Source organism: Gobio gobio (genome assembly GCF_949357685.1).
Source record: "Gobio gobio genome assembly, chromosome: 8".
Classification (NCBI taxonomy): Eukaryota; Metazoa; Chordata; class Actinopteri; order Cypriniformes; family Gobionidae; genus Gobio; species Gobio gobio.
The window spans coordinates 40,434,303-40,461,960 of NC_137114.1; the positions used below are offsets into that span (position 1 = coordinate 40,434,303).

At 36.2% G+C, this 27,658-nt stretch overlaps 3 protein-coding genes across 6 annotated transcripts; all 3 read left to right on the forward strand.

Annotated features, from left to right (window-relative positions):
* Window positions 1-2,730: 2,730 nt before the first annotated feature.
* On the forward strand, window positions 2,731-4,699 carry LOC307130860 (uncharacterized protein). The gene is made up of 4 exons (XM_079824117.1): window positions 2,731-2,888; window positions 3,177-3,524; window positions 3,646-3,741; window positions 3,849-4,699. The coding sequence occupies exons 1-4, from the start codon at window positions 2,825-2,827 to the stop codon at window positions 3,935-3,937; spliced, it is 597 nt and encodes a 198-aa protein (XP_079680243.1). The 5' UTR covers window positions 2,731-2,824; the 3' UTR covers window positions 3,938-4,699.
* A 4,717-nt stretch (window positions 4,700-9,416) lies between these two features.
* On the forward strand, window positions 9,417-16,486 carry LOC307130859 (uncharacterized protein). 2 transcript variants are annotated; one of them, XM_079824116.1, is made up of 12 exons: window positions 9,417-9,618; window positions 9,777-9,815; window positions 9,948-10,159; window positions 10,445-10,792; window positions 11,871-11,969; window positions 12,053-12,109; window positions 12,182-12,247; window positions 14,687-14,716; window positions 14,871-14,933; window positions 15,023-15,082; window positions 15,169-15,237; window positions 15,340-16,486. In XM_079824116.1, the coding sequence occupies exons 3-12, from the start codon at window positions 10,096-10,098 to the stop codon at window positions 15,381-15,383; spliced, it is 900 nt and encodes a 299-aa protein (XP_079680242.1). In that variant the 5' UTR covers window positions 9,417-9,618; window positions 9,777-9,815; window positions 9,948-10,095; the 3' UTR covers window positions 15,384-16,486. The 2 variants fall into 2 exon arrangements, with proteins under 2 accessions (XP_079680242.1, XP_079680241.1); XM_079824115.1 differs by lacking the exon at window positions 9,417-9,618 and having other exon boundaries at window positions 9,756-9,815.
* On the forward strand, window positions 15,386-27,598 carry dhx40 (DEAH (Asp-Glu-Ala-His) box polypeptide 40). 3 transcript variants are annotated; one of them, XM_079824113.1, is made up of 18 exons: window positions 15,386-15,431; window positions 18,174-18,419; window positions 18,528-18,673; window positions 19,694-19,813; window positions 20,306-20,533; window positions 20,657-20,723; window positions 21,897-22,028; window positions 22,138-22,237; window positions 22,386-22,472; window positions 22,784-22,966; window positions 23,069-23,149; window positions 23,378-23,535; window positions 25,800-25,914; window positions 26,005-26,113; window positions 26,199-26,293; window positions 26,376-26,445; window positions 26,543-26,771; window positions 26,842-27,435. In XM_079824113.1, the coding sequence occupies exons 2-18, from the start codon at window positions 18,245-18,247 to the stop codon at window positions 26,958-26,960; spliced, it is 2,214 nt and encodes a 737-aa protein (XP_079680239.1). In that variant the 5' UTR covers window positions 15,386-15,431; window positions 18,174-18,244; the 3' UTR covers window positions 26,961-27,435. The 3 variants fall into 3 exon arrangements, with proteins under 3 accessions (XP_079680239.1, XP_079680238.1, XP_079680240.1); XM_079824112.1 differs by lacking the exon at window positions 15,386-15,431 and having other exon boundaries at window positions 18,049-18,419; window positions 26,842-27,598; XM_079824114.1 differs by lacking the exon at window positions 15,386-15,431 and having other exon boundaries at window positions 18,049-18,419; window positions 26,202-26,293.
* Window positions 27,599-27,658: the final 60 nt, after the last annotated feature.

Below are 27,658 nucleotides of genomic sequence, written 5' to 3' on the forward strand. Positions count from 1 at the left end.
CTACTTTTAGTAAACTTTAAAGTCCCAGTGAACCGGAAGTTACAACTGATTTTATTTCAGTGTTATTTCCAAGCGAAACGGAATATTGAATAGAGGGCTGGGTTTCACTTCAGTGCTCCTCCTCCCCATCTCTCGCTCATAGCAGACTTACTGTGCGTTCACACCGCCGCCGGCGAGAGCGTCAAACTTCGCTCTGGCCGCTCTGCCATCGACGCTGTAGAAAGATTTGTGGACGCGCTGCCGCTCTGACGTAGATCGAATGCTTGGTCTTTTTTGAAACGGCATTTAAAGGGGCTGCAAAGCAAACACTCATGTTGATCTGCGTTTGTGCAGACTAACCACAGGTAGGGTATAACCGTATAATATAACCTCATGAAATCATTTAAATGTGAAAGTTTAAAAAAAGCAGATTGATGGAAAGAACTTAACAATTATAGTTACATGTTTGCTAACGAAATAAACCAATTAAAAGCCATTTGTGTGGTGGATAAATAATGTTGCACGTCTTCTTATCAAACCCGCCGCACCAGCTGTGATCAACCTCCTCTATTTTGCTTAGGAACTAATGTGGTAGGAACCGAAGTTTACAGCACTGCGTTCTCTAGAATCATCTCAAGCGGAGCACTTCTACATTCCCATTGGTTGCCGCCGGCTGCCGCCGAACCGCGTCATAGCTCATTACCATAAAGTTGACCTGACTTCAACTCTCCTTGACGCCCAAATCGTTGTAAATATGGCGGTGGAAAAAAAAATAGCTGCGAGAGCTCAACCAATCAGCATGTTCAGCGCCCAAGTCCCACCCCCGAAAGTTCGGGAACTTTTGAAAAGTCCCACCTCGCAAGCAGGGCCGTTTGGAGGGGGAAATATTTACCCGGAACTTCATTTAGACCCTGGTTCCTGCGGTCGAAACACACCGAGTTCCCCCCCAAAGTTCCTGGTTCCGGGGTAAAGTTCCTGCGGTGGAAACGCGGCTCAAGACGCGCCGCGCCGCTCTCGCCGGAGCTCGCCGCCGGGCTCCCATTGAGAATGAATGACTTCCGGCCACTTTGACGCTCTCGCCGGCGGCGGTGTGAACGCACAGTAACGGTTGGAGGGGAGTGGTTAAGGAGATTCAAACCCAAGCCGGCGCATAGTCGTCATCGGAAAGGGAACGCCATTCAAGACCGGAAGTTACTTTTCAGATTTTGATTAAAGATTACCACGGCAAACAATTTTTTATGTGTATTAACTTGCACGGATTAATTGTTCACCCTAAGACCTGTAATGTGGGCTAACAAAGTAAATAAGACCGATTTTGATTTCATGAGGACTTTAAGCTTCCTTCAAGCTTTGAAAGGAAGTCATGTAAACACTACAAGAGGTAGAATAATGCTTTCAGCATAGCTAGTAGCATTTTCTGCTCATTTATTCAACAACCTCTGGCGTGTTGTACCTTCTTTCTCATATCTTCTCATTCAATGTCCTGTCTCATCGCTCTCTTATTTGTTGGTTCATTGATATTTAACGTAATATTTGCATACTGAGTAGAAATGTCAGTTTAAAAAGTACTAGTGGATATTAAGTTCCTGATATCTTTGGTCTGAAAAGTTACTAGTAGCCTACCCAAAAAAATAAGTAGCCTATAGTGAATTTGTTTCTAGTAGGCCTAATGTAAAATGAAATACTAGTCACTATTCGATTAAATACCAGTGTCTAATCTTTATAATGGTAGCTTACACTAAAGTCAAGTCTTTATTTATAAAGCGCTTTATACAATACAGATTGTTTCAAAGCAGCTTTACAGTGATAAGAGGAAAATGATCCAATGATGGTTGTTCAGCTGAAGTCAGTTCAGTGTTGATTCATTTCCATTGTAAAGAAAAATGTAATTATTAAATTAGTTTATTTTGTTTAAATAATAAGCACTAGTATCTGAATAAGTAATAGTACCTAAACAATAAGTAGGCTACTATATAGCTAAAAAAAAAAAAATAAGTTGACCTAGTTGCATGAAAATATATACTAATACATTTTAAGGATTAAATGTTAAAACAGCTTGCTTTGATTTATTTAGATGAACTTGTAATCTGAAACACACTATAAAGAAAGCCAACAACAGGAAAAATTACAACACCCAGTGTTATTTTTTATGGTCATTTAGGTGAAACTGCGGCTATACTTTCACATGCTCATGTTGCGGTTGTTGCCAGCGGATCTTAAAATAAACTATAGCTTATGCAGTGAGCAAGGCATACATACACTTTCAAAACCGGGGGGGGGGGGGGGGGGGGGGGGGCTGCTGTTGTAGCTGTGTATAATGATAAATGATAAGCATAAACACAATACCTCCAATAAGATGTACTTTCTGTTGTAAGGTAAGTTGAAACTGTAGCCTATACATCAGTGATGTCAGTGATTAAATGCTTTGTGAACGAGTTGGACAAGAATCTTCTCTAGCCTACACTTTGTTAGTTTTGCAATAGGGCATGCATCTAACTAAGTTGATCTCACTTTGATTTTGCTACAGTATGTAGTAGTAGAAATGGAAACCTGCTGTTTAAATGAGGTAAGTAGCCTCAAAGCACAATATTGCAAAAGAAAATCTATCTGCCCTCAGCCATGTTATCAAATGTATTACAAAGCACTTTTTTCATTGTGTTTATAGTTGCATCACAAATCAGCATAATGCTTGCAGGTTAAAGGTCGAGTCGCTGTGAATTTGCAGCTCTAGACCGCCACACGTAAGAGCCTGTTTTCTGAATTCACAGGAAATAACATGTGGACAAGGACATCAGCCTACACGTTCTCAATCTCTGACTTGGTCTTGCAAACTTTGACATCTTGAATGACATGCATCATGTATATTTCACATCTTTGGATATTTTTTGGTGCTTTGGTGTCTTCACATGGTAGGTTCAAAATACCTTATTATTAATTATGATGTAGCATAGGCTAATAAACAAAATCATAATGTTGACTACATTATTAATGTTATCAATAATGGTGCAAAAGAATAGTATAATATTGTAAATAATTTTTTTACATTTATTTTTTATTTTAGTTTTACATTGATGTGTTTAAGATTAATGAACCAGGCATTTCTTTAGAAACATCTTTAGAACATTTTCAACTCCTAAAATGTGTGTCTGTGTGATATGATACTGAATCAGTTATATTTCGATGACCCTCCATTTTAGCTCTGGACCACCGGAACAGAAAATGTACAGAGGTCACCATCAGCGCCTCTCTGAAATCTGAGGTCTTTCTCTCGTGCCACTTAAATATAAGCTTTGACATTGAAATGGTGACATGGAGGCACTTTTCCAATGGACCCACTCTTCTAAGGATCATGAATGATGGCAGAATCTATTTGGATAGTCCTAGAGAAGGACGAGTGAGTGTTTTTCCCCTTCTGTTCAAAGACGGAAACTTCTCCATCCTCATCCATGATCTGGAGCCTTCAGACATCGGCCCGTACTTTTGTGAGCTGGGCAGTGAATGCTGGAGAGTGGAAATCAGAGAATCAGAGGCAGAGCCAGTTGAGAGTAAGTTCAGTCCCTGCATGGGAGAGTCTTTCAAATGAAAAAGATAAAAAAATGAATTGTGACAAAATATACTGAATCATTTTACATTTATATAACATAACATTTCTATTTTGTGGCACAGAAACTGAGGAGTTGAACTCTTATAATTACTCCAGGTTATTCTTTTTTGCTGGAGCCGGATTTTTCACTCTTCTTTTTATTGTTTTTAAACGCACTGGTGAGCTATATATTTTTTATTTATTATCCAAATTAAAAATATAATGAACCAGTATTTAGACAAACTATAAACTGACTCCTATTTATTTGTTTGTAAATAAAATTCAGGCTTACACAACCGTTGTATGAGATCCTCTTGCTCTATTAATGAAGGTAAGTTCAGTAAAAATGATGTGTATGAGATTTTAAGATCTTGATTTGTTTGTTTTTCTGAAGAACGGATTGATAGATTTATTAATGCCACTTATGCCAGTTGATATGTTAATACAAAATATGTTATATGATTACAAAAGCAAAATTCATATTTAATTTTAATTTCATTTAATTACAGTTTGCAAGTACGTTTTCAATTGCTGTGTGAAATTCCTGCTGAAAGTCTATATTAATATAATTTGTTATCAAACAATATATGAGATGTCATACTCTTTAGTTTTTCAAGAACATGATTCTTCAAGTCAAACTTCTATCCAACAGAGGAGCATTGATAGGCAATAATTGAGCTCAAATATACTAATTAAGAATAAGCAAGCTAAAATGTATTATTTATGTTTTATCAGCATTCAGAACTCCAGATCAAAATGACTCTATCACGACAGTATATGGACATGGTTAGAGAATTTATGGCATAACACTGCAATCGAAGAAATGCTGACAACAGTGGGACATAAAAACAGGATTCCCTATTACAGATCAATTATGTCATCGGTTTTGAAATGTTTTATCAATACATGATTCTTCAAGTCAAACTTAAATAATTGAGCTGAAATATGCTAATTAATAATCACTGAGCTTTTCCTGGGCCGTTCCCACCTGGTGGAATGACCTGCCGATCTCAATTCGTGCGGCCGAGTCTGTAGCCGTTTTCAAAAAACACCTAAAGACACATCTCTTCCAGCAGCACCTGACCAATCAAGAATAGCACTTCATCATTCTATTCATTTTCTGTCTGTCTAATTTATAAAAAAAAAAAAATCTACTGTGTGTTCTGAGCTAGATTAACTGAGACTTGCTACACTCTAAAAAAAAAAGGTTCTATATGGCACCAAAAATGGTTCTTGGCTCGTAATCATAGGGGAACCTTTTTTAGTGCTATATAGCACCAATTTTGGTGCTTCAGTGGTTCTTTAGTGGTTCTTCAGAGGCTCTTCACCGGTTCTTTGACTAAGGTGCTATATAGCACCTCTGAAGAACCGCTGAAGAACCACTGAAGCACCAAAATTGGTGCTATATAGCACTAAAAAAGGTTCCCCTTACGAGCCTTTTTTTTTAGAGTGTACAGCACTTGCATATACTGTTGCCCTTGGCTGTTCTAGTTGCTTCTTTTGCTCTCATTTGTAAGTCGCTTTGGATAAAAGCGTCTGCAAAATGACTAAATGTAAATGTCACCATCACCAGTGAGAGTTACCACCAGAGGGCACTCCACCCCCTCCACCTGTCAGTCATTTTTCCCCTCATTATTCCCTGCCTGTTTCCTCTGTTGATTGTTCTGTCTCGTGAGTATAAGTAGGCTAATTGTAAGTTCTTCTGAATGTTCTTGTTCTGGATCATTGGATTAAAGACGGTTTTTGTCATATTCTCCAGAGTCGTGTGCTTCACTGCAGAACTCTACTTGTGAAGATTTTTTTTTAATTTAATTTTGTACTTCCAATGACCTTTCAGATATCATTTTACAAAAACGTTTTGTTTTGACAATGTTACCTTATGACATGGAGTTAAAGAATAATTACATAAACATGTAGTTCTATTCTAATATTGCCTAAGAAATATATTTTTGAATGCTGATTCATTTTTTTTTAAGATCTCCACCTCCTGCTTCATCACATGAGGTTATATCAAATTTTTTTGTTTTTGTTTGTTTAATAGAGATCATGATTTTCCCACGAACTAAACAATGTTAATAAAACTATTTTGAATTTTTTTCAATATAATTTTTTTTAATCGCATTGAATGAATAATACAATGACTCGCATTTAAAGTAAGTTTTGCTTTGTCGCCCTCTCTGTTTGAAACCTGCAATTGCAGCTATTTGCAGAATTATCATCTTAACGTGGTTTGTGCATCGGAGCGGCTCCTCTGCGTGGATTCATCTGTTTTGAGGAGTATGTGTGGCTGTCAGTCACCGCACCGGTGTGGATACTGTACTTCGCAAACACAGATTATACATCTTGGAGTATGACCAAAATAAGAATTTTTCCAGCAAAATTTCATTTGAACAAGTAAGTAACATGTCTGCCAATTTTGTTCTGACCAAGCAAAAAGCATTACAATAATTTGCGCTACCAACAGTGATTAAATCTAACAGACGCTTAGCTCATATCACATCAAACCCATGCAAATTATTATTATTATTGTTACAACATCAGCATTGCGTGACTACATGTATTTATTAGTGTTTCCTGTAGATTTCAATTTCCGTACAGTCTAATTGTTTGCTTTTGACAGGTGAATCTCCAGTTGTCACTGATGATTGTCTTTTGGTCCTTTCTGGATTGCAATCCATAATCTAAATGATACATTTTATTATTCCAGCTGCTGCGAGAAAAGGCTATAAATGATCCGCCACCTGCAGCATCCTCACACATACTAGCCGGGACTCCTTCTTTACCACTCAAATTAGAACACATTACCACAAGCTTACTGTTGTGGTGAAGATAAGGAGATTGTTTTGAACACTGACTGATTATGTACTAGCTCAAATTGATTTTGGATCATTTTTAACCCCCAAAAAAAGTTACGGACTGCAGCTTTAACAGACGCTTGTCGACATTTTGATTGTTACCGTGGATCGGTATTTACAACCCCAAATCAGAAAAAGTTGGGACAGTATGGAAAACGCAAATAATAAAAAAATAAGGGATTTCTAAATTTACTTTGACTTGTATTTCATTGCAGACAATATGAACACAAAATATTTCATGTTTTGTCTGGTCAACTTCATGTCATTTGTAAATATGCATCCTTTCCTGTCATTCAGACCTGCAACACATTTAAAAAAAAGTTGGGACAGTAAAGCATTTACCACTTTGTAATTTTGCCATTCCTTTTCACAACACTTAAAAGACGTTTAGGGACTGAAGACACCATGTGATGAAGTGTTTCAGGTGTAATTTTGTCCCATTCTTCCTGCAAACAAGTCTTAAGGTGGGCAACAGTACGGGGTCTTCGTTGTCGCATTTTGCGCTTCAAAATGCGCCACACATTCTCTATTGGAGACAGGTCGGGACTGCAGGCAGGCCAGTCAAATACCCGTACCCTCTTCCTCCGCAGCCAGGACTTTGTAATGTGTGCAGAATGTGGTTTTGCATTGTCTTGTTGAAATATGCATGGACGTCTCTGGAAAAGATGTCTTCTTGAAGCCAGCATATTATGCTGATTTTCCACTGCTCGGAAACGGCTCTCGAGCCAAATATGGTCCTTTCAGAGAGTGTGTGGCCTTACGGGAAAAAAGTAAACCAATATTTTTTTTTCATCCATAATCAGAGCTAATGTGTTGATTTAATTACAAATCTATATATTATATAAGTATTACACAATTCACCAATGCCCGTTTGTCATATGTTACACCAACCAATCGTGATCTGGCAAAGCAAGTTCAAATTCCATTGGGCGATGTAAAGTGAAGCAGTAATTTTCTGTTCTTATTCATAAATCGGTTGAAAATTACATGGACAGACTAACTAACGTTTGTGGAACGATTTCCTGTGGTTTGTGTCATATTTTAAATTCCATCACTAACTAAATGGATTTTAACTGACAACAAACAAATCCCTACACAAAACCACAGCAGCAAAAGTCGCATTAGTGTTAAATTCACTTGTATTTATGTATATTGATACACCGTTTACTATTTCATGAAACTATCAAAGTTAACAAAACCCAAGTGCCGCCGGCACCTATAGGCCTATTATATGAAGTGTAGGCTGGCGAAATGGTGACGTGAAAGGACTTTATTATATTAACTTACCATTTTTTAATATTATGCAGCATTATAAGTCTCTTATGTTCATCAAGCCTGCATTTATTTAATAAAAAACAGCAATATTGTGAAATATTGCTAAAATAATGGTTTTCTATTTTAAAATAATTTAAAATATAATTTATTCCTGTGATCACAGCTGGATTTTCAGCATCATTACTCCACTCTTCAGTGTCACATGATCATTCAGAAATCATTCTAATATGAGGATTTAATGTCAATGATGGAAACTGTGATACTCTTTTCAAGATTCTTTGATTAATAAAAAGTTAAAAAGAACATAATGTAATAATATTTCACAATATTAGGATACTGTTTTTTCTGTATTTTTGATTAAATAAATGCAGGCTTGATGAGCATAAGGATATATATATATATATATATATATATATATATATATATATATATATATATATATATATATATATATATATATATATATATATATATATATATATATATATATATATATATATATATATATATATATATATATATATATATATATATATATATATATATATATATATATATATATATATATATGCCCCTTTTTTACATTTGAGCCCCTGCCCCTGAAGAACTCTCTGCACGGCCCTGCTAGTGAGTGACTAATATAGAAATCCCATTCTTTTCCCTAAACAATCTAACCAATTTGTTACTGGAGTCTGGAACTGACTTCAGCTGAACAACATTCGAAATGCATGATTTCCCTGTTATCACTGTAAAGCTGCTTTGAAACAATCTGTATTGTAAAGCGCTTTATAAATAAAGGTGACGAGACTTGACATGAATATTGCTATTGACTATTCTGTCCAGTAGGTGACGCAACTACTTTTAGTAAACTTTAAGCTTCCTTCAAGCTTTGAAAGGAAGTCATGTAAACACTACAAGAGGTAGAATAATGCTTTCAGCATAGCTAGTAGCATTTTCTGCTCATTTATTCAACAACCTCTGGCGTGTTGTACCTTCTTTCTCATATCTTCTCATTCAATGTCCTGTCTCATCGCTCTCTTATTTGTTGGTTCATTGATATTTAACGTAATATTTGCATACTGAGTAGAAATGTCAGTTTAAAAAGTACTAGTGGATATTAAGTTCCTGATATCTTTGGTCTGAAAAGTTACTAGTAGCCTACCTAAAAAAAATAAGTAGCCTATAGTGAATTTGTTTCTAGTAGGCCTAATGTAAAATGATTAAAATGAATACCAGTGTCTAATCTTTATAATGGTAGCTTACACTAAAGTCAAGTCTTTATTTATAAAGCGCTTTATACAATACAGATTGTTTCAAAGCAGCTTTACAGTGATAAGAGGAAAATGATCCAATGATGGTTGTTCAGCTGAAGTCAGTTCAGTGTTGATTCATTTCCATTGTAAAGATAATCAATTATTAAATTTGTTTATTTCAATTAAATAATAAGCACTAGTACCTGAATAAGTAATAGTACATAAACAATAAGTAGGCTACTATATAGCTCAAAAAAAAAAAAAAAGTTAGTTGGATGAAAATATATGCTAATAGCCTACGTTTTAAGGATTAAATGTTAAAACAGCTTGCTTTGATTTATTTAGATGAACTTGTAATCTGAAGCACACTATAAAGAAAGCCAACAAGAGGAAAAATTAAAACACCCAGTGTTATTTTTTATTGTCATTTAGGGGAAACACTGCGGCTATACTTTCACATGCTCATGTTGCGGTTGTTGCAAGCGGATCTTAAAATAAACTATAGCTTATACAGTGAGCCTGCTGTTGTAGCTGGGGCACAATCTTCATTTCAGTCAAATGACTTGCATGTTTGATGTGATAGTAAATGTGATTTTGCAATGTATAATGATAAACGATAGGCCTAAACTAATGCAATAGCCTACCTCCAATAAGATGTACTTTCTGTTGTAAGGTAAGTTGAAACTGTAGCCTATAACATCAGTGATGTCAGTGATTAAATGCTTTGTGAACGAGTTGGACAAGAATCTTCTCTGGCATAGCCTACACTTTGTTAGTTTTGCAATAGGGCATGCATCTAACTAAGTTGATCTCACTTTGATTTTGCTACAGGATGTGGTAGTAGAAATGGAAACCTGCTGTTTAAACGAGGTAAGTAGCCTCAAAGCACAATATTGCAAAAGAAAATCTATCTGCCCTCAGCCATGTTATCAAATGTATTACAAAGCACATTTTTCATTGTGTGTTTATAGTTGCATCACAAATCAGCATATATGCTTACAGGTAAATGTCGAGTCTGTGAATTTGCAGCTCTAGACCGCCACATGTAAGTGCCTGTGAGTGTGAATTCACAGGAAATAACATGTGGACAAGGACATCAGCCTACACGTTCTCAATCTCTGACTTGGTCTTGCAAACTTTGACATCTTGAATGACATGCATCATGTATATTTCACATCTTTGGATATTTTTTGGTGCTTTGGTGTCTTCACATGGTAGGTTCAAAATACCTTATTATTAATTATGATGTAGCATAGGCTAATAAACAAAATCATAATATTGACTACATTATTAATGTTATCAATAATGGTGCAAAAGAATAGTATAATATTGTAAATTTTTTTATTATTTTATTTTATTTTATTTTTACATTGATGTGTTTAAGATTAATGAACCAGGCATTTCTTTAGAAACATCTTTAGAACATTTTCAACTCCTAAAATGTGTGTCTGTGTGATATGATACTGAATCAGTTATATTTCGATGACCCTCCATTTTAGCTCTGGACCACTGGAACAGAAAATGTACAGAGGTCACCATCAGCGCCTCTCTGAAATCTGAGGTCTTTCTCTCGTGCCACTTTAATATAAGCTTTGACAATGATACAGTGAAATGGAGCCACTTTTCCAATGGAGCCACTCTTCTAAGGATCAGCCATAATGGCAGAATCTATTTTGATAGTCCTAGAGAAGGACGAGTGAGTGTTTTCCCCCTTCTGTTCAAAGACGGAAACTTCTCCATCCTCATCCATGATCTGGAGCCTTCAGACATCGGCCCGTACTTTTGTGAGCAGGGCAGTAAATGCCGGAGAGTGGAAATCAGAGAATCAGAGGCAGAGCCAGTTGAGAGTAAGTTCAGTAATTGGAAATATCTGGAGCTTATTGTGACTGGGGGAAGTTTTCACAAGTATCTCAATGTAGAACAGTTATCACATGTGTTTATAGATGCTACACTGTAAAAAAACATTTATGGTAAAAAAAATGGTATGTTGCCAGAAAATCACTAAAACATATGGTGACAATATTCCAGTTATTACAGGATTGCATATTGGTGCCAATTTAGTGTCTTTCATTAAGTGATATAATGTTCATTTCACCAATCTACTTGGTAAACACTTTTTTCTTTTTACATTTAAAATTAGTTTTACTACACAAAGAATCTGAGTTCAGTGCAAATGGATTATTCATAAAACATTGCCAACACAAAACACCTGCAGGGTGACACACATGATGCTAAAATAATGGAATAAATATGAACTAAATAACAGAAAAACAAAATGTACATAACTGATTACAAAACTAAGAAGGAACAAAAATATTTATATGCACACATGCACTTCTGGCAATGTCTTTTTACTGTTTTTCACCATAATTCTATGGTCCTTTAGTTTTTACTTGCAAAAAACATACAACAGCATTTTAATGTAAAGTTATATAATGTGATGTTCTACAGGTTTTTACTTTGCCATTTTTACTCTCTTTTTTGTAAAAATCAGGTCACTTTATATTAGGTATCTTTAACTTACTACTAAAATTATGTACTTATTGTGTTCATACTGTATTGCAAAACACTTTTGCTGCTATTGAGGTGGGATACGGGTAGTGTGGTGTGGGTTAGGTGTAAGGGAAGCGTCAACAGTGTATTTATAGATGTACAGAAATGAATTGCATGCGGGTATTTTTAAATACAAGTACAATGTAAAACACATGTACACAATTAAGTGCATTGTATCAAATGATTCATGGAAATGTTAGTAAATAGTAGTTAAAGACACTTAATATAAAGTGGTATGTTTTTATCCAGTGTTTGCATTTTTACAAGTAATTAATTATGGGCCATACAATGCTTTGATTTGTTAGTCCCTTTTATAATTTTGTGTTTCATAAACATCGTACTGTTTACATTTTGCTGTAATTGTCCATGCAGGGAGTCTTGATGAATTAAATCCCTGGTTCTACTTTGCTGCTGGAGCCGGACTACTTATTCTCCTTTTTATTGCATTCAGCTTGTTTTCAAAATTTTGTGGTGAGTACTAAAAGAATAATTCTTGCATTTACACAAATTAATGTTCTCAGCTCTGATTAAAAGTATTATCTTCTCTTGGACAGGAAAGCATACAAATGGATCGTCCAAATCCAATCCTGTTGATGGTGTGCAGAGTGAAGGTGAGCAGAGACGTTCAGTGAGCGGCATTTTGTGGAGTTTCTTGACCTTTATGAAAACCATTTGACTCTTAGGTAATAACCCCCCTGAGGAAACACAGAATACAGAAAGCAGTGAACAGAGAAACAGAAACAACAGGGGTAAGAAACATCACTTAAATGCTTTACTTGCAAGCCAGTGGTTTTGAAAAAACACAGGGTCCACTTAAAAATCTGTCTATAAGAAGTATCAAATTAGAAAAGCTCTAGCATCATTTGTTTGCCACTTGTTTTGACGTTTGTTATCTAGACCAGGAGTTTCAAACTGGAGTCTGGAGCCCCCAGGGGGTTTCTTGGAAAATTTGAGCAAAAAAAGTAACGTAAATGTAACAAGTAAATTTGTAGCAATCCAAGTGAGCAAGCAAGAAGACGATTAAACTGACTTTTAATGAACACAGAGGGAAACCAAGCACTACACACACACAACTTTAACACTAGACAAGGAACTGAGGAAAACCAATGGCTTAAATACACTAGGGAAATACACAGGTGTGTAATTCAATTAGAAACCAAGGCAACTAACAATGGCTGTGTCCGAAATCCCACAATGCACCACAATAACGAGTGTACAACTGATGTATGCTTAACGGCTTGAGAATACCCATAATGCACTGTGAGAGTTGCACAGTGAATGAATTCCCGCATCTCGCCAGGAGATGTTGCAGCTGAATTATCATCCATCCATCCATTTTACATACCGCGCTGGTCCAGCGTAATATCATACAGGTATAAATTCCTTTTTAATTTATTATTAAATTGTTTAATTACGGTTTATACATGCTAGTTTCCATGGCAGACTTAAAGATAAATCGTTTCATTACTACTGGAGCTGCCAGTTTGCTACGTTTCAAATAATTATTAAACAGCAAGCACAAACTATACAAAAGCGGCACTCAGTGTCTGAATTCACTCACTCGTTTTCATTCACTCCTTCAAGTGGACTATATTAGTAGAGTAATGTAGGGAATAGTGAATGTAGGGCACGACAATGATGTACTAAAAACGGAAACGTTTTTCCTTTGCACGACAGACTACAACATTGTCAAAATGATCCTCATTCACACGGGTCCACGAAAACGACTAAAAAAAGCTGTATTATTCATGCCAGGCCAGTAGTTGGTGATGTCACTTTGTAAAGAACCATGCACCTATAGACTGAAATCGCGGTATACACTCACCTAAAGGATTATTAGGAACACCTGTTCAATTTCTCATTAATGCAATTATCTAATCAACCAATCACATGGCAGTTGCTTCAATGCATTTGGGGGTGTGGTCCTGGTCAAGACAATCTCCTGAACTCCAAACTGAATGTCAGAATGGGAAAGAAAGGTGATTTAAGCAATTTTGAGCATGGCATGGTTGTTGGTGCCAGACGGGCCAGTCTGAGTATTTCACAATCTGCTCAGTTACTGGGATTTTCACGCACAACCATTTCTAGGGTTTACAAAGAATGGTGGGGTAAAAGGGAAAAACATCCAGTATGCGGCAGTCCTGTGGGCGAAAATGCCTTGTTGATGCTAGAGGTCAGAGGAGAATGGGCCGACTGATTCAAGCTGATAGAAGAGCAACTTTGACTGAAATAACCACTCGTTACAACCGAGGTATGCAGCAAAGCATTTGTGAAGCCACAACACGCACAACCTTGAGGCGGGTGGGCTACAACAGCAGAAGACCCCACCGGGTACCACTCATCTCCACTACAAATAGGAAACAGAGGCTACAATTTGCACAAGCTCACCAAAATTGGACAGTTGAAGACTGGGAAAATGTTGCCTGGTCTGATGAGTCTCGATTTCTGTTGAGACATTCAGATGGTAGAGTCAACAGCGTAAACAGAATGAGAACATGGATCCATCATGCCTTGTTACCACTGTGCAGGCTGGTGGTGGTGGTGTAATGGTGTGGGGGATGTTTTCTTGGCACACTTTAGGCCCCTTAGTAACAATTGGGCATCGTTTAAATGCCACGGCCTACTTCCAGCAGAATAATGCACCATGTCACAAAGCTCGAATCATTTCAAAATGTTTTTTTGAACATGACAATGAGCTCACTGTACTAAAATGGCCCCCACAGTCACCAGATCTCAACCCAATAGAGCATCTTTGGGATGTGGTGGAACGGGAGCTTCGTGCCCTGGATGTGCATCCCACAAATCTCCATCAACTGCAAGATGCTATCCTATCAATATGGGCCAACATTTCTAAAGAATGCTTTCAGCACCTTGTTGAATCAATGCCACGTAGAATTAAGGCAGTTCTGAAGGCGAAATGGGGTCAAACAAAGTATTAGTATGGTGTTCCTAATCATCCTTTAGGTGAGTGTACATGTGCATGACGTCACTGTTTTCACAAATTCGTGTTTTTGTAGTTTACACGGAGATAAGAGCGATATATAGTTTTCAAAAAACGTGCACTTTAAAAACCCGTTTTCAGGCCCCTAAAACACTAAAGAACTAAACATAACCCTTAGTAACAGAATATAACAGAAATATAATACATATACACTGAAAATAATCATGTTTGTGTCTTATTTTTGAAGGTCTGAGAAGGGGTTTTACAACTGTTTATGGTAGGTGTTTCTTCTGTTCACCATTCACTGCTAGTGACAAACTTGTGCAAACTATAAGATTCTGCGTTAGCCTTCATTTTCAAGTTTGTTTCGAATTCACTTTTTTTTCACTATGATTTTTGGTAAAATAATAAATTGATTTGTTCATGTCAAGAAAATGATGTACCTGCTCCAAATCAAAGATCTGCTGTGCAGCAGGGGCAACATCCTCAGAGAGGTGACTCGTCATTTTTGGGGTTTTGATTTGGGCAGTTTATTATTATTTGATAAGATAAATGATACAAATCTCATTGTGAAAAAAATCAGCTTTTAGAGCCGCTCCTAAGCCAACTGCAAGTCATCCTTCAGATGAAAAACCATACTATGGTAAGACAATGTTTGTGTTTGGTAAAACAGATTAAATGTGCTAATAATGGAAATAACCCACATATCTGTTTGAAATATTATTTCAGTCAACCAGGCAGAGCTCTCCATTCCAGGCAACGCAGGGCCAAAACAGAAAAAACGGAAAAAACAAAAACGTAATTGTGTGGTTTAAAATGTAATTTGAATGAAATTTTTTAAACTCAATTATTGTTGCCAAAATATCTTAATTGTGTCATTTTCTTTCATTTCTCTGGCAGATTTTCAATTTAAAAATCCAATTTATGGAGACTGCAGTGAATAGAAGTCATTGTGATGACAGAATCCAGTTCCACAGAATCCACATGTTTCAGTCTGTATAATTGTTCATTTCAATCATTGCAAACAGTTCAATATCTCAATAAATTCTGACATTTAATTTAATTAAAACAATCAATGTTAAGTGACATACACAAATCATTGAATAAAAAAGAAAAATGAATGCTTCAAAGACTTTCCTGCTATCTCCCTTGTTTTGCACATTGCAAACAGCAGTTGGTGCATTTTAGTATCAGTTGTTGACTGATCAGTTGTTAGTATCAGTATCAGAATTGTTTGTCATAAACACAGGTGATCTTCACATTTTTAAGGAGTTGTAATATCTGTTTCCGGCTAATAACTGTTTGATATCTTAATCAGGCATAAAAATATCCCTCTTTTCAAATCATCAATAAAATGTAATCTATCTTGTTGCAAACAAATGTAGGCCAACATCTAACATTCCTTTACAAGAAGTAGGCTACAGTATGGGGTTCCAATTGTGCCAAAAATGAGTCAACTGCTTTGTACTATACACATTTGCAAGATGACTAAAGACAATATAGTAGGAGTAATAACTAACTATACACATTTGCAAGATGACAATAAAGACGATATAGTAAGACGACAGTAACGACGACGTAAACAGAGAGCACACACACATCAGCATATACTAATGTATCCAAAAGAGTAGGAACAATACAGTAAGGACGACATACAAGACGACATAAACAGAGAGCATCCACATCAACATACACCAATTTATCTGGGGCCTGTTTCAGAAAGGAGGTTCAACCAACTCTGAGTTTAAACCTGAACTCTGAGTTGACTTACTCTGAGATGGGAAACTCTGAGTTTTGGGTTTCAGAACAGCTCAATTGAGGTAGTTTAATCAACTCTGAGTAGACTGACTCTGAGTTAAGCTCATGCACTCCATCTATGAAAAGACACGATCAATGGAGCTCCGAAATTACGATTCACCATGGCAACAGCACCCAACAAAAAGATGTTTGCACTTCCGGGTCAATACACAAGTTTAATTCTTAATTATTTTAATTAAGTTTAATTTTCATGGTATCCAAAAGGCAAACAAAGAATGTGGCAGCAGCTAAAAACGAAAAAAAAAAAAAAAAACATAATTCAATCAGGAAAAGCTTTAAGCATAAAATGTTCATGGGTGTAGGTTTAATGACTTTACAAACATTTGACATATTAAATAAATATCATTCAGAGTCCAATGTGCAGCAGCTTTTCCCACATATACCCTTTTCACAGTGATAACGTGCTTTAATGGTCATCAATATCGTAAATCCTGAAACGTTTTTTGCATTTGTTTATTTTTATGTATGTACATTTATAACACTAATACTTTGTATTATATTACTTTTGCATCAAATTACAAAAATCAAGTTACCGCTGCTGTGAGAGTGTTTCTAATACAGTGTCTATGGGAGTGATAGTTAAAATTAACATCTTTCTCTCTTTTCACTTCCGTTATCAATCTCACTCTAATTTTTCCATCTTTTTGAAAGTTGTGAAATCACTATTGTGGAGTTTTTCTTTTGCTATTTGAGCAAATGGAGACACACAAATATATATTTAATGTATTCTCTCATTCACCGCTATAAGAGTTAACCCAATATTAACACCCCACAGGAAAAAGAATAAAGTATTTGTAGGAAATAAAGATGACTATAAAAATTGTAAATAAATGTATTTAACGGCTGTGGTGGTGGTTATGCCATATATCTCGTACTACCATCTGGCAGCATCCTTCCATTCCATACAGTAATCCGTTTTCAGAAAGTGTGATGATGGGAATATGAGTGTCATCTATGCATCCAACCACTGTAAATCCTAAAGGAAATTCAAATTATTAGGATACTTCTAGAGGATTATCAAGTGAAGGTCAGGATCCTGTATCAAAAGGACATGCCATTTTTGTCAAGTGGCAGATAATTTAATTTGTTTTAAGTAAACTTCGCTTACTTTAGATTTAGATACAATTTATAATTTTTTTATATTTATACTTGAAATACGACCAAAATACTCAGTAAGAAAAGAATTTGTGCAGTTTGAATGAATGAATTAAGTATTTAAACACTGCTGGTGCTTTAAAAAGGGGGAGGAGAACGAAAGAAACTCTGGGTTTACCAAAGAAAACCTGCTCCTGACCAGGTTAGGTTCACAGAGTAAGTTACCCTGGTAACTGACTCTGAGTATAAGTTACCTCTCTTTTAGAAACGGGCTTGACTTACCCTGCTTTCTCGGGTTTGACATACCTCCCATTCTGAAACAGAAAACCCAGAGTTTCCCTTATTTCAGGGTTAACCTACTCAGAGTTCACTTAACCTCCTTTCTGAAACGGGCCCCTGAACAAGTAGACAATGATTGTTGACAAGGACAAATGTATAGTACAAAGCACAAAGCAGTTGACTCATTTTTGGCACAAATGGAACCCCATCCCACAGTACTGAGAAGAGCTTTAGTATTCTTATCTATTTTGTCTGTATTTATTTTAAATTTCAGTGTATTTATTTTGCACATACATAATATGACGCACTCCATGCTGAATTATAACACTTATACACATATTCGTCGACACGCCATTGAAAAACTGCAGTGAACAGAGCGGCCTTAAGTCATCCTGTGCAGCAGGTGGCGCGTATGTGTTTTCTTGAGTTGTGAATAAGAAGAGATGGGAGTTCAAACGCTCACCAACTAACAACTTGTAAACAAGATGAAATAAGGTCTTCTGCGCCATTACCTTGACATTAATATTCTGCTGATTTTTTAGTCGTTTCGGGAGCTGAAATATCCTTTCGAGCAACTTTAGGAAGTGGATAAATAGCACATAAACGGGCAGACATGTCAAAAGCAGAGAAGAGCAGTGAAACGGAGCATCATGAAGCAAAAAAGCTGCCTATTTATCAGTACAAAGACAAACTTATTCAGGCTGTGAAGGAAAACACCTTCCTGATCGTAACGGGTGAAACTGGCAGTGGAAAAACAACTCAACTCCCTCAGTATTTGTACAAAGCAGGTAACGTCATGTTCATGCCCGCTAATGGACATGCATGTTCATCTACTGTGTATTGGATTTGCATCAGGATCTATCATTCCTCTTCAGGATGACTCTGTTTCTGTTCAGGTCTTTGCAGGAAGGGCAGGATTGGTGTGACTCAGCCCAGGAGGGTTGCAGCCATCACTGTAGCCCAGAGGGTGTCCCATGAGATGGGGGTCAGACTGGGTGAGGAGGTGGGCTACCAAGTGCGCTTTGATGACTGCTCAACAAAGGTAGGAGATAAACGCATGTTATTATCACTATGCAGACATCGCAAGAATAGACACAACCTTTCAAATTTTGGTGGTCAGTAAGATTTTTATTTTTTTTATCTGTGAAGACATTTATAAATACCGTCATAAAAGATTTCGGTTTCAAATAAATGTTCTTGAACTTTCTAGGCTATTCCTAAAATCCTAAAAAATAAATGTATCACAGTTTCCACAAAAATATTAAGCAGCACAACTGATTTCAACATTTATAATAATAATAATAATAATAATAATAATAATACATGTAAATGTAATAAATATTTCTTGAGCAGCAAATCAGCATATCAGAATAATTTCTGAAGGATCATGTGACACTGAAGACTGAAGTCATGAAGCTGAAAATGTACTATTTTAAAATATAAAGATAATTGTCTAATATTTCCCAATGTTTGTTTTTACTGTACTTTTGATCAAATAAGTGCAGCTTTGGTGAGCATCGTCTTTCAAGAGCATTAAAAAAGTCGTACTGACCCCAAACTTTCGAACGGTAGCATACATCACAATTTCATTCATATTTCTTTCTTTCATATGATGCTGTGATTTTTAAATCAAAATCTACATAATGTCAAGGAAGTACATAAAATATTACCACAATTTTTAATTCTTAAGGATATTTAATATTTTCTTAAATAATCTTTTTCACGTTGTGCTACTGTCAAAATAACAAAAAACTTTAATGGAACAAACATTTTTACTTTATTTTATTTGTTTTGATTTCTTTCTTTTTTTCAAGTGGTTTACATATTTGATTATTTTTAGGTAGTGGCTAAATAAGGTAGCTGCTCTTTAAGATGGCAATAAATATCATTTTTACACCAAGCGCAAGTAGAATGTAAATCAACAAAGTAAACGGAAATAATATAGCATTTGTATTTGCTAGGGTACATAGTCAAGATTTGTGAAAATAGCCTTTTCCAGCAAGGTATGTGCAGTTGGTGTAATTAGTGTTATTTTTAACGAGTTGGTATTTTTTTCTTTCAGGACACTGTGGTTAAATACTTGACGGATGGTTGTATGCTGAGGGAGATTCTTGCAGACCCCAGTTTAACACAGTACAGCATTGTGGTCCTGGATGAAGCCCATGAGAGGAGTCTGAATACAGTATGTGAACTTTATATGTGCAGTTTTTACTTGTGAAATTAATACAATCGTTGGATGGTTTTAAAATTATAATTTTTTTTATAGTGGTTTATAGTTTCCATTTACAAAGAAAGCACTGCAGTGGTACCATAGTACATTGACTGTATCAGATTGTAATAACATGGTACTCCAATGTACTTAAATAATACTATGGAATTATCTGGAATTATCATGATAATATATATATATATATATATATATATATATATATATATATATATATATATATATATATATATATATATATATATATATATATATATATATATATATATATATATATATATATATATATACCGGTATATACATATATACCGGTATATACATATATATATAAAATAAACCTACATAATACTGTGGTACTTTTTTGTACCACATTTTTTGCTAGTTTCAGCTTTTATAAAATGTAGAAGATATTTCACTGAATCTTTAATACAATTGTTTGTTTTGCAGGATGTTTTGCTTGGGTTACTCAAGAAGACCCTGTCAAAAGGGTCCCATGGCCGTAAAACACCCCTCAAAGTGGTTGTGATGTCAGCAACATTAGAAAAAGAAAAGCTTAGCTCTTTTTATGGAAACTGTCCCGTATTTACGATTCCTGGGCGGACATATCCGGTGAAGGAGAAATTCTGTAATCTGATTGGTCCCAAAGACAAAGAAAGTTCATTCTATGTCAAAGAGGTGTGTTGTTAACATATAAGTTATTACAAACTATTACAAATAGTGTGTTTGAATGGAAACTCTATTTTTGAGTCCTACTAGAATCTTCACAGACTGTAAATGTGTTCTGTTTGTGAACCATAGGTGGTAAAGGTGGCTTTAGATGTGCACACAAATGAAGAAGCTGGGGATATTTTGGTCTTCCTGACTGGTAAGCTCAGCGGGGATGTACATTATTGTTCAAATGTTTGGTGTCAGTAAGATTTAAAAAAAGAGACAAAAAAATTAATACTTGTATCCAGCAACAATGCATTAAATTGCTCATTAAATAATAAAATATATAAAATATAATGTTACAAAAAATTATTCTGACAAATTTCTATTTTAAATAAATGCTGTTATTTCTTTGGCTTTAAAATTTGGCTTTACCATCACAGTAATACATTACATTTTAAAATATATTTAAATCGAAAAAAAGTTATTTTAAAATGTAAAAATATTTCACAATATTATTGTTTCACCATATTTTTGCTCAAATAAATGCAGCCTTGGAGAGCATAAAGGCCCCGATATACTTCGAGCGAAATTGAAGAACGAACTGGTGTGGTGTAATTTCAAACAAAATCAAGCCAGAACTAAGTTTATTTTGTGTTCATTTCGGGAGTTCAAACCAGCTTGCCAAAAGCAAACTTTCCGGAAAAGTTCACTAGTAAACACCTTCGAACTGCCATTGGTCTGTGGTGATTATGTAATAGGTAGGCGTGGCTCTGAGGCTCCGCCTTCTTTGATGTGAAAATCTTCTCCAGTTAATTTCTTAGACGTCAGGTCAGACGTCTGCAAGTAAAAACATGAACACACGAGATATTGTAATTCTCTTTGAAAAAGATACTGGCACTGTTCATGTTTAATACTGTAAATCTGCTTGCTTTTAAACATTCTATTGTATAAAGTGAAGTGATTTTACTCGAATGCCGAATTACAGAACACGTGCAAACGTCCACATCGCGATGATAAGATGCTTACTGTTTTTTCACCGCTGTCCTTTTTGTGTATTTATGTTGTTTTTGAAAAGAAAGCACTGAGCACATATTAACATATTCATCTAAACTGTGCTCTCATCTGTGTTGGTGGTGTTGGGAAGTTCACTAACAGTATATCGCCTCTCACATATTTAGAGGTTTTTACCCCTAAGCAAAGAACGAAAAAGAAGTGTATGCCGGGCCCTTAAGAGACTTATTTCTAAAACATAAAAAAAATCCTACCCACCTCAAAATCTTTAATATAGTGTACTATATTAATTACAGTAGTTTTGCAGATTTTCATTATTTATGATATTTCCGATATTCCTCTTTAGTTTGTAGCTCTGTGCTTATGTTTTGAACAGGACAGTCTGAAATCGAGAAAGCCTGTGATTTGCTTTTTGAGAAGGCTGAGATCTTAGACTACCGTTACGATGTCCATGACCAAACTGTTGAAGGCCTTCTCATACTTCCTTTGTATGGATCCATGCCAACAGGTTAGCCTGTCTTAAGATTGGTCTCAAAGTCAAATTAGAGTGAAATCTTGTGTGTAATCATAAAATGATCAATACATGGTTTGTTTTACTTTAAAAACATTTTTTACAGATCAGCAAAGGCAAATATTTCAGCCTGCGCCAAAAGGTGTGAGGAAGTGTGTGGTAGCGACGAATATTGCGGCTACTTCACTCACAATTGATGGAATCAGGTAGAAACAACTCACACAGTATCACACAAGCATCAGTTTCTTAACAAGTAAAACAGCTGAAATCCAAAATTGCATGATTGTGTTTAAGAAGAGGAAATATTGCAGTTTTACTTAAGTTTAACATTTCTTTTTTTATGTTGTTTTATAGATATATTGTTGACAGTGGATTTGTGAAACAACTAAACCACAACTCAAGGGTTGGATTGGATATTCTGGAAGTGGTACCAATTTCAAAGTGTGTGACCTGGAAATAATTCTACAATTTAGATTGTTTTATTAATATTTAAAAAATAATAATTTTTAATGTATTATTGAATGTGTTTATTCATTTTATTATATTTTATTATTAGTATAATTGCTTTATAATTGTTTTCATTAATATAGCTTTTGATGCTGATATTATGATAGTATGAAATTAATTGATTAATTGTGTGTTATTATGCTACTTGTGAAAATCTGTTTAGTGGGGTGTTGACTATTTTGTCCAAATAATGAAAAACCACTTTGGTTCCTCTTTTAATCTATTCTGATAATGTTTCCACACAGAAGCGAGGCACAGCAGAGAGCGGGCAGGGCTGGACGAACATCTGCAGGAAAATGCTTCAGGATTTACAGTAAAGACTTCTGGGACAAATGCATGCCAGAGTACACCATTCCAGAGATTCAACGGACCAGTCTTACGTCTGTCATTCTCACACTGAAATGTCTCGGTGTCCATGATGTGATTAGGTATCGCCAGGACTGCATGGTTATTTTTGTATAGATTAATCGGTTTCCTTATAATTGAAATGAACACTTTCTCTTTTATTTTTATTTTTATGGTGTCTTTAGATTTCCTTATCTTGACTGTCCAGAGGAACGGTTTATCCTGACCGCTCTGAAGCAGCTGTATCAGTATGATGCCATTGACAGGTGAAGTGACATTCTCACACAAACTCTTGCCTGTTATATAAATAGTACATTGCAACAAAAAAAACGCTGAGACGGTAGAATATAGCCATTGTCATTTTTTCCAGAAGCCCATCCTAGTAACCCCAGTACGGCTGATATTCACATTACATGTCAATAATGTTTGTTGTTCAATGTGTCACTTCTGTAATCTGAATTAAATACATTGCTAATATCAGCTTTTTGTGGCAGGAGAGGTCATGTGACCAGACTGGGGAGGTTGATGGTGGAGTTCCCTCTTCCTCCTAATCTTACTCGTGCTCTACTCAAAGCTGCCGCTCTCGGGTGTGAGGACATAATGCTGCCCGTGGCTGCCATGCTGTCAGTAGAAAATATCTTCATTCGACCAGGTAATAGATTGTGATTCAATCAAATTAATTAACGTGATGTTCCGGTGAAAACGACAGACTTCTCTCTGGTGACATATGTAGGACTTCGAGTCGTTCAGTCCTCTTAAAGCCCTCCCCGTTCTTACAATAGACTGCAAGCTTGCTTCCATTTTTAAGTGTGACGCCCAGATGTCAAAATCCAATCAACAACCAACGCATAGATCCAAGTCTGCACCCTACTTTTTTTTCTCCGGCAATCCGTTTCACTTTGACGTACATCACAATACAGAAGAAAAGATGTCGCTATTTTCCTACTCTGTCTACTGCTTGGTCAGATGGGCCAGTCTGTTGTGATTGGTCAGCGAGTGTCAGAAATTAATTTACATTAATATCTGAAAAAGCGTAGGGGCACTGATACAGACTAATAATTATTTTCATAGTATGGGAGAAAACCAATAAATGGCCCATATTAATATCGTCTACTATTTTGTCTAAATAAATGTGAAATTAGGCATCACAACCTTATAATGTATAGTAGGCTATAAAGATTTTTAACAATAAGTTATATGGTAATTCATACTTTTCCCCCAATTCTAATAACGTTTTACAGTAAAATGAAATGTCCTGTCCCAGTAAATCTAATATCGTCTAATACATTAGATCAGGGGTCTCCAAACTCGGCCCTGGAGGGCCACTGTCCTGCAGAGTTTAGCTCCAACTCCAATTAAACACCTGAACCAGCTAATCAGCGTCTCACTTAGGGATGGGCATTTTTGTCAATTTCTCATTTCGATCATCAATAGGTCTCAAAAACGAGTACTCGGGGACGGGGCATGTGCAGGGGGCGAGGCATGTCCGTCATTGAGATAATGAAAACTGTTATGAAAATGGTTGTTGACAAATACAAACGTGACATGAAAACGGGTATATGTAAACATGAACATATAAAACAAAAAATAACTGCTAGATTATGATGCATAAATGTCTTTGAAAAAGAAACATCTTTATAAAATGACCGTCTCAAATAACCAAGTCAGTAATATCGAGCATTGCCTTTGAGCTGAAACTGTGAAATAACACCACCCTGCAGTGCTTGCTAGCTGGTTAATAAACTCAACCAAACGCACCCTATATCAATATTAATATGAAGATGATTAGGAACCTATTACGACATAAATCAACACAAAAGGACGTGAATGCGCACGTGAACTTCAGCGTGCTAGAATTTACAGGCGAAGGGTTTGAAACGGAACATTTTGAATGCGCTCTTCCCTTAACAACGCTGATACACGGACAACGAAAGCACACAGAAACAACATTTTATTAAAATAGTGTTCTCATTATAATGCTTTGACAGATTGACTCTGCACATCATGCACTTAATTGTATTATTCATGATCGAAGTGTTTACAGACATCACTGCGCGTTTTCGAACTCATAACGAAAAACAACTTTAAATAAACTAGGTCTACTGTTAAAAAATACGAGAACAGTATAGCACTGCTGCATTACTAATATCAATGATTCTGAGAAATAAATAGCCTATCTAAAAAGAATATGACTGTCTCTAAACCATCATGTCGAGCATGAAATATGCGTTTGAGCTGAAACTGAAGAGAATGAACAACAGCCGGTATAACGGCAGCGCTTTGCTAGCTTAAGCTCAACCAAACGCTTCTTATATTAGATTAATCAGATATAGACAACATAAAAGTAATCTTACAACGTGCATCTGCGCGAATGCGCACATGAACTTCACGCGCTAGTCTGAGTGTTCTCGCTAGTTTCTCTGTGGATTTCCTTTAACAGCTGAGACACGGGGAACTAAGCACAGATCATTTACAGCATTCTATTTCCATCGTGTTTTCATTATAATGCTATGTAGGCTATGACAGATTGGCGCTGCACATCTTGCACTAACCATTTAATGATCACAGTGATTCCAGACATCACTGCAGTGCACGCCTCAGTTTCACTTTATTTCGCCGCGGTCTGGAGGCTGTATAACGCTAACCAATCAGACCTCCGGTACCGCGCAAAACGACACAATAACCAATAAAAAAAGAGACAAATATTTTTTTTTCAGGGCGATCATCGTTCTCATGATCGATGATCGCTGTCACGTTCGAGTACTCGATTACTCGACCACTGTTGCCCATCCCTAGTCTCACTAGGGCCTTTTTTTGGGGTTGGAGCTAAACTCTGCAGGACAGTGGCCCTCCAGGACCGAGTTTGGAGACCCCTGCTGGCCCTGCATTAGATAATTCCAATATTGCCTTTTTTAGGTAAAGCAGAAGGACAAAAGGAAGCAGAGATCCGACATAACGAGATAGCAGCTTCTGTTGGCAGCTCCAATGATTTCCTCATGCTGCTCGGTGTCTTTGAGAAGTGCAGAGCAAGGTAAACCATGAAGTTTGAACGAATTAATAAATAAATCCAGAACTCTTTATGAAAATCATGTATTCATTCTTACTTTGGTTCTTCTAATAGCGACCATCCATCTGCCTGGTGCAAAGAGCACTGGATCCATTGGCGAGCAGTGAAGTCAGCCTTCAGCGTTGAGACACAGCTAAAGGAGATTCTTCTACGCCTGAAGCAGGTAATTCAGATTTTCTCTACAACAGCATTTGCTTTTACTTTCATTATTTGGATTCTTACGACTTGTCCTTTGACCGTTTATGTAGCAGAAAGACTTTCCACATGAGAAGTTTGAGGGCAGTAGGAATGAAGTGCTACGCCAGTGCCTTTGCCTAGGTTATTTCACCAATGTAGGCAGGCGGTGAGTGACACATTGTCATTTTATTACATAAAATCAAATGTATTTATTAAAGCCAGTATTAAAGCTTCTCTGTTTTCCTCAGATCTGTTGGGAAATCATTCTGCACCATGGACGGACATGGGTCCAGCATTGTTATTCACCCCTCATCGTGTGTAAGGAATTAAATCCATCCAAAAACGTAATTTCTTAAGCTTGTTTACATTTGTGTGTGGTTATTTTAACCAAACCGCTTTAACTCTGTGTATTCAGCTCTTTGGTCAAGAATTGCAGCTGGATTGGATCATCTTCCATGACTTGTTGGTCACCTCACGGGTGTACGTGAGAACGGTTTGCCCCATCCGTTACGAGTGGGTGAAGGACCTGTTGCCGAAGCTGCATGAAATCGACGTCTACGAGCTGAGTAGTGTCGCAAGGGAAGAAGTAACGGATGAAGAGATGGACCAATGGGTAAAGAAAGAGGCAGCAAAAAGACAAGCAGGTGCGTCTGAAAAGGCTGAGCTTCATTTCGATTGTCTCATATATTTGTAACACATTTTTTGTTTAAATAGAAGCCACAGAGGATGCGGCAAAGAAGATGGAAAAGAGAAACGATGAAAGCTCAATTACAGAGGCTCGTGCTCGCTACTTGGAGCGAAAACAGCATCGACTACCAAGAAAGGGTACATGAGGGGATCAAATTTTCACCACAGATTCTGCAGCTGCTGAATACAAAAATGAAAGACTTTTTAATCTCAGATTTTAGAACATAATCCTGGTTTACTGACAGAGCACTCCGGTCCTGTGGATTTTGATAGGGCACAATGTGTAATAAACACATTTAATATCTTTTACGTTAATAAATTGTTTTTTTTTTTATATTGGGTGTTGTTTTATTACATCTTTTTATCGTCTTAATGACTGAAATCGTTTTAATTGTGACATTGAAAGGGATGTGTTGACGTGACCATGGAGGAAACACTGATCTTAGATTTATGTTAGGTTATATCACACATCTATAGACTATAGAGATCAGTCAGTGGAAATCAAGTCTGTGAATGTTGTGCAGAGAATGCTCAAATTTAAGTTTGCTTTATGTAACAAATGCATTTAGTTGTAATACAATGTATAAATAAGTTATTGAAATTAATGTTTTTCATCATTTTAATTTCAGGTGTAGTTATTTGCGTTTATTGTTCACATTCTTTGGTTTGTTTTGACTGTTATGTTTTTGACTTAATTGCGTGAAAACGAACGAAACCCGGAGGAATGTATTTCTCAGTGAAAGCTCTTAAAAACTGTATTGCACTTACAAAATTTAAATACTCTAAAAACGATTCAGTGAAGGATTCATTCTCTTAAAAGATTCATTCAAAAACAACGATTCGT

Excerpts from the sequence above, each read along its gene's own strand:
- LOC307130860 (XM_079824117.1), top strand. The coding sequence starts at position 2,825 with ATGACATGCATCATGTATATTTCACATCTTTGGATATTTTTTGGTGCT. Across the intron at positions 2,889-3,176 it reads TGCTTTGGTGTCTTCACATG|CTCTGGACCACCGGAACAGA; the intron begins GTAGGTTCAAAA and ends CCTCCATTTTAG. Across the intron at positions 3,742-3,848 it reads TATTGTTTTTAAACGCACTG|GCTTACACAACCGTTGTATG; the intron begins GTGAGCTATATA and ends AATAAAATTCAG.
- LOC307130859 (XM_079824116.1), top strand. The coding sequence starts at position 10,096 with ATGACATGCATCATGTATATTTCACATCTTTGGATATTTTTTGGTGCT. Across the intron at positions 11,970-12,052 it reads CTTGTTTTCAAAATTTTGTG|GAAAGCATACAAATGGATCG; the intron begins GTGAGTACTAAA and ends TCTCTTGGACAG. Across the intron at positions 12,248-14,686 it reads GAGAAACAGAAACAACAGGG|GTCTGAGAAGGGGTTTTACA; the intron begins GTAAGAAACATC and ends TTATTTTTGAAG.
- dhx40 (XM_079824113.1), top strand. The coding sequence starts at position 18,245 with ATGTCAAAAGCAGAGAAGAGCAGTGAAACGGAGCATCATGAAGCAAAA. Across the intron at positions 19,814-20,305 it reads ATGAGAGGAGTCTGAATACA|GATGTTTTGCTTGGGTTACT; the intron begins GTATGTGAACTT and ends TTTGTTTTGCAG. Across the intron at positions 26,114-26,198 it reads TTCTTCTACGCCTGAAGCAG|CAGAAAGACTTTCCACATGA; the intron begins GTAATTCAGATT and ends CCGTTTATGTAG.